Below are 6,811 nucleotides of genomic sequence, written 5' to 3' on the forward strand. Positions count from 1 at the left end.
AACGATCGGACGCAAACGGTGTATTGAAAGCATTTAGGTTTCAAACCGCCGCAACATCGCCCAATTTGTATGGCGTGCTGCATAAAAAACACCATGAAAACACAAAAATGCAAGGGTGGTTTTGGTTGCGTTATATGATGATTCTTGAAGCAAGAGATATAGCCTGTTAGGGCGCAGAGATAACCGACTGGATCCAGCCCACAGATGGTCCCAGTGCGATGTTGATGTCTGGAAACTCTTTGCTACCGCAGCCCACTCCACCAATAGCCAGCCCCACTGCGTACCACCTCTCAGAGCTCCCTTCCCTAACCACGTCCATAAACACCGAGCCCTGGTCACCACCATTGATTGCACACATGAACTCCTCTGATGCGCTGATAAACTTGGTGCAAAATGACCCTTTTCCAAAAAACTGCGCTGCTCCGCTGACCCTAGTATAGTTACTCACACATTCATTGATATCAACCACCCGCAGTCTCGACCATTTCAGCGACAAAAGCGCAGAATTGTCACCACGATTGGGCGAGCCCCAGCCAGCAAAGAGGAGGTCCTTGCCCGCTGCCGCATTCGACGTCAGGGATGCCTCTGGGAGGCATAGAGGGTTCACCGTGCTAGAAAATGAAATTTTGGACGCCGCCTTCATCAGCGCGATGTTCTGTACGATTTTTTTCGGTGGCGCATATTGGGGATGCTTTACAACTTTGACAATTTCTAATTCGAACGGCGGCGCGGTAGGGTTGTCGTCAGAGGTATCCTGCAGATGAAGGTCACCGAAGCGGAGTCTCAGCTTGTGGACGTTGCGAGCGCAGGTCGCCCCCGTCAACACCCACCGATCGGAGATCACGACGCCCCCGCAGAGCGCCGCCTTTCTTCCGTCCTTTTTCGTTCTGATGATGGCTACCATCCAGGGGAAGTTGGCGGCGTTCCTGGCGAGCGCTGCGCCCAGATAAGCCGGCGGCGAGAAGCTGGTCCGTCCGCAGCCGACGTTCCGCGGGGCCTGTCCGGGGCAGCAGAGCAGCGGCGTAGCGGCCGCGTCCAGCCCGCAGACGGGTCGCCCCTGCAGGCCCGACCGCAACCCGCCGCCTGCCGGCAGCAAGTCGGGGCAGTCTCGCAGCGGGATGCAGAAGCCAGCCTCGCCGCGGGGTGTGAAGCACGCCCGACCCAGGTCGCCCTGGGGCCGGTTGACGGTGTTTACGGCGGCAGCGTTCGGGACCGCCTCATCTTCTTGGTCCAGCTGGAGCCGGCGTAGCACCCAGCCGATGTAGCCCGACAGCTTCGTGTAGAGGCCGGGTCGTTGGCCACAGCCCTGCGGGTCGCCAGACGACACGACGCCGTATGCCACGAAGCGGCCGCTATCCTCGTCGCTGCAGACCAGCGGGCCACCCGAGTCGCCCTCGCAGGCGTCGGCACCGCCACCCGTCAGACCCGAGCAGAACATGGCGCCGGGCAGGAACCGGTCCTGGTAGACCTCGGGCGCACCGCAGAAAATGTCCGACACCAGCGGCACCGAGACACCGCGCAACACCTCCGAGATATCTGCGTGCTCCGCAATGCGGCCCCAGCCGGACACCTCGCACGGCAGGAACGTCTCGTATTTAGAGTCGACCGTCGGCAGACAGGCCGGCTGTACGTAGCGGCTGAACTCGATGCCGGGCCCGATGCGGCCCCGCAACCGCAGCAGCGCCATATCGTGGCGCAGGCCAGGCCCCGTGCCGAACTGGCTGTGTATGTGGAGGTTGGCAACAGCGAACTCCTGTTCGAACGGGTCGGGGCCATCGAATCGAAGGTCCCCGACGCGCACCAGCAGCCGCCGGGGGGCGACCTCACTCACACAGTGGGCGGCCGTCACCACGTGCGTCTGCGTGATGACGATGCCGCCGCACTGGTGCTTGTAGCCCCTCACTTTGGAGTCGTACACGACCAGCCGTGCCTGCCACGGGTACTGGCCGTAGTAGGCGGTGGTGTTGCCCGGCCCGACTATGAACGGACGGGTGGCTTCGCTCGGCTTCACCTGGCGGCGGCCACAGTCCGTCGGCAACAGGTCCGGCCAGTCGCTGTTGGCTGTATGTATCGCTTCCACCCGCCACGACACCGGAGCCAGCAGGAGCACCGCCCCGAGCAGCGCGCGCACGCGAATTGCCATTGCCTGGCAGAGACTGACACCTACTGGCACACCGCTTCCCGGCCGCCCCTGCGGCCGCCAGCGAAGTGCACCGGTGTTGCCGTGGCACATTTTGAGCGTACCTGGAAATGCCACAAATCGTACCAGATTTGTTCGGGACGGTGTGGGATGGTCGGCAAGATATTCCAGACGTCATAGCACGTTAAAACAGCCAAATTGACATCTTTGTAAGCGGGGGGGGGGGGCAGAGGGGTGGGGCACTGGGTAACGTGTCCCCCCACCGAGAAGTAAGAGCGTTCTTAGAGAGACGCCGAAGGCCGCTCTAGGCCCTCCCCAAAAGCCGCTCTAGGGCGCCCTTCTATGGCGTACCCCTAAAGGGGCACCTGGCACGGACCGGAACGGGGCAGGGTGATAATGGTCATGAAGATTTAAAGGTGCTCCAAACCTCGGGGGATGTGAAAAAGGAAAGGGCGCCCCCGATAGCTGAAGGGGCACCCATGTGATCTGAAAATATGTCCCAAAGTCTAGAAAGATACCCTGAAGAATAAAAGGACATCAAAAGCTTCCGGGCTGGAAGAGCGCCCTCTGAGGACTCAGTCGGGCGCCCCCGTAGTACACGTCCGGAGGGCGAGAGGAAAGCTCTTAACGATAAAGGGTGCGCCGATGACACCAGAGCTGTCTCCGATGGCTCAAAGGGCGCCCCTGAAATTTGAAGATGTGTCCCGAAGGCAATAAAAACGCCCTAAAGAACAAAAGGGTGTCTCAAACCCTGGAGAAGAGCCTGAAAGCTCAAAGGTCGTCACTGACGTTCGAAATATGTCCCAGGGTCAGGTCTAAGGCGCTCTAAAAAAATGCAAAATAGCATCCCAAAATACCCTGAGGTGCCCCCGAGGGCTAAAAGAGGTCCTCATGTTTAAAATTGTCCCGAATTATAGAAGAATGCCTAAAGAATAAAAGGGCGCCCCCAATCATGGAGGGGTTCCCACTAGGACTCAAAAGGTGTTCCTGCGGTCCAAGGACATGCTTCGAGTCTAGAGGGATGCGCTTAAGAGTCTGGGCGCCTCGCAACCTGGACGGGCGCCCCGATGGCCAATAGGTCGCAACTGAGTATGACAACATGTCCCGAGGGTAAAAAGAACGCCTTTTAGAACGGGAGGGCGTCCAAGTCCCAGGAGGGTCACCCTTAGGGCTCAAACAGTGTCCCTGAGGTCTGAAATGTGTTGTGATATCTGGAAGGGCGCCTTAAAGAACAAAATAAGTCCAAACAAAGGGACACAGAAGCACACAGAGCCGCTCCCGAGGGCGCAAAGGGTGCTCCTGGAGTATAACAATATTTCAAAGTTGAAATGGACGGACAGAATCCGAGTGACTTTCTTTGATATTTGAAAATAGTCCATTCAGCTAAAAGGACACCTTAAAAATAAAATGGTACCCCGAATTCTAGAGAGGCGCCCCGGGTGCTAAAAAGGTGTTCCTGAGGTCTGAAAACGTCTCAAGGGCGATAAAGAAGCTCTAAAGAACAAATGGGCACCCCAAGAACCTCATGGGGGTCTTGGATGACATTGGTGCTTTGAATAGCCGCCCACAGTGATTGAAGAATGCACACGCGCTACCTGTGGGACCTTCAAGTTTGAAGTTATGAAAGCCACAAGACACACTAGCTTGGAGACAAGACATTACAGCTTCATGGGCGCCCGTGCGGAATAAGGGAACCTGAAGCGCCTAGCATGGCCAAGGAGGTCGAATACATGGGAGGATGACACTGACGTACGTGCGCTGCCTGCACTTCAGCATCGTCGCGAACCACGCTCATACGACGATCCGCTCGCGCGTGTCACGCTCATCTCCGCATCCCCGCAGTGCGATGGCAGAGATTCCTTCCCACGCCGCAGTATCACGCGCCTTGAGGCTAAGAGTGGCACCTCAGGCGCAGCACGTGGACGGAACGTGCCCGGCTTCTTGCCGACCCAGGGTGACACGGGCCCTACCTCTCGTGCGACCTTGCCCGTTTCAATACAAAAACAACGCTATAAGTTGCCAGGCACCTTATGGAATTTTCATATGCCACCCCTACCACTGCAGCAGATATTGGCGCCCCAGAGACTGGCGGACGTTTCTAAAGGATGATGGCACCCGCTTGGCCCGGATAGGCGTGTACATATCAATGACTGAACAAATTGACACCATGCGCAGACTGGATATTCCGTGGCCGTTTCAATTCAGTCCGTTACCATGAAAGACGATAGTGGAGGAGGAGTGGGGGGGGGGGGGGGGGTGGGGAGGGGCTGGGTTGACCGCGCGGCACGCAAGGCGAGCGGTCCCGCTGGCTGTGTCAGTCTTATCGCGTAATGGGCTGACGACCAAAGCGCCCTGGGTGGTCCCCTGCACAGCGACCGCCCGTGATCCACGTGACAACCGCCAGAGACGGTGTAGATGACACGACGAACAGCGCCAACAACGTTCGATCGCCACTTCACAAAAAGGACTCGGATAATTCGATTTAAGTCAAGATTCCTTGAAAAACGTCTGATGTGACAAGCTTGTACACCACAAGTGCCGATGTTACGAATATTAAGTTGCTTACGTTGTCTGCTCCTTGGTGAAGCGGCCCCGTATCTAGCCAGCTGTGAATGTCACGATGCTTTATATAAAAGTGCTGGATTTGTTCGGTGTTGGTGAGCATTTCCCTTGCATAAGCTGAGCTACTCAAGCCGAGATGCTTGACTGCACCGCCACCTGCATCACAATTACATCAGACAAACAGTGGGAGACAGTTTGCCCAGCCGTACTGGTGGATGAGACAACTGACCGAGCTGGACATGAACAGATGGCATCTGTTCTTCGATTCGCGTCCCAGCGGCATGGAACGTGGGATATCCACAAGATCCTGTTCGCATCATGGATCTTCTCGAGGAGATCGACACTGGGTGCTCCAAACACAACGGCACCGACGACGAGAGGGAGAAGGAAGAGGAAGAGGACGACGATATTCACGGGACAAAGATGAGTGGAGTCAACGTCGGCGGTGTCATTCTGAAAAAAGTCGCAGACGTCGGACTGGCGGAGGGCACAGGGGAGATGGCCGGCTGCGGGTTCGATGAAGCTCCAGCAGCGGACAGTGAGAATGTGGGAGCAGCAGCTGTGCCCAAGCGCGATAAAGACCCCTGCGAGTTTTTCCGCCGTTCGATGCGTACACTTAATTCATGCGTCAGCAGCAGCTGCAAACAGTAAGACATTCGGAAATGTCTTGATACCGTAAGAAACATAACCACCTTCTTCATTCGCGGAAATCGCGCCAGAGCCCTGACAAAGGCCATCAAAAAGGTGGTGTCCAAAGAGAGCAGGAAGAGGCCTACAACGCACGACGCACTTTCTGGAGCGTCACGAGGCAGTGACGCGCATCTGCCAGCTGCTGCCAGCAGTGGCTCACTGCCTGACAAAAATGGGCATACGGTTTTCTTCAGAAGCGCGGAAGAGCGCCCAAGGGCTGATGGGCACGATCGCCTGCTCAGAATTTCTGGCGGTGCTTTATGCGTTTGAAGCCGTGGCGTCTGTGGCGCAAACAGTCGCCCGTATGCTCCAGGCCAAGGGTTTGGGTGTTTCCGGGGCTGCAGGAGACAACGATGTATGCATCAGACTGCTGTAGGGATGGAGAGAGAAGCCAGAGAAGCCGTGATGGACAAGGCAGGTGAGGCAGCTTACGTCCTTGGGATTGCTATCGCTCCTCCCCGCTGTGCGCTAAGGTCGGTGAACCGGTCCAGCGCGAGGATTTCTGCGATGCTGCAGAGTACTTCAGAGCAGACTGCTTTATCCCCCTGCTAGACAGTGTCCTCATCCAGCTTCACGCCTGCTTCGGGCAGCCGCGGCAGCCATCACTCAAACTCCGTGGCTTGCTTCCGGCAAGTATGAAGAGCTGGACGGCAATGAAGCCGGCCGTGACGCAATGCGCGGGTTTCTGGACCCTGTACCGGCCGTTGAGCCTGAGCACAGCATCTGGCCGGAATTGTGGAAAGGAAAGAAGAAACTGCAAAATCTGTGGTACAGACCTAAGCCAAGTGCTCGGATCTCCTGCTTTCAACATTCACAAGCTCATCCTGGTGCTCGCCGCCCTGCCGGTGTCAACGGCCGACCCGGAGCAGCTGTTCAGCCGCCTCAACCTCGTGGCGACATCGATCAGATCCACGAGGATTGCTGAGCGTCCGGAGGTCTTCTGCAAGCCCACCGACAGCCACTTGTTAACAACGTGACCACCGCTCTCCAGGAGCTCCGCTCCCGACCTCGAAAACGGGATCTCGGTCTTTAACAAGTACACTGCAAAGCATTTGTACCCGATGACTGCAATGCACGTATGATCTCATTGTGAATCCGAAGCACCAAAGCCAAGCAAATTAATGCACTAACTGTTACAAATGGATGCTCGTCTTTAAAAGGCAAGAAGTAGCTCGTACTGCCAGTGGATACAAAGGGATGCTCGTCTTTCAAGACTAGAGGTAGCTCTCACTCCCAGCGGGTTAGTCTGACAGCAGCTTAAGGTAAAAGATGCAATAATCTCCTGTGCGCAAGTTAATTATCTAATTATGAATGTGCATTTCATAAAGTTAGAGCTGGTACCCGGTAGGAAGCGAAAAAGAGGTGTCCTCTTCAATAATTTAGGAATCTCCTGTGAAAGCTGAATGGCATACAAAATGA

General features: G+C 56.3%; 1 protein-coding gene across 1 annotated transcript in view; it reads right to left on the reverse strand.

Annotated features, from left to right (window-relative positions):
- LOC119097150 (transmembrane protease serine 9-like) overlaps positions 1 to 2,143 on the reverse strand; it is a 6,605-nt gene extending 4,462 nt beyond the window's left edge. Inside the window, exon 1 of the mRNA XM_037220210.1 lies at positions 831 to 2,143. Coding sequence (XP_037076105.1) covers positions 831 to 2,143 — 1,313 coding nt within the window. The remainder of the gene's footprint in view (positions 1 to 830) is intronic.
- Positions 2,144 to 6,811: the final 4,668 nt, after the last annotated feature.

Source organism: Pollicipes pollicipes, unplaced genomic scaffold, assembly GCF_011947565.3.
Source record: "Pollicipes pollicipes isolate AB1234 unplaced genomic scaffold, Ppol_2.1 Scaffold_4295;HRSCAF=5057_pilon_pilon_pilon, whole genome shotgun sequence".
NCBI classification, from domain to species: Eukaryota; Metazoa; Arthropoda; class Thecostraca; order Pollicipedomorpha; family Pollicipedidae; genus Pollicipes; species Pollicipes pollicipes.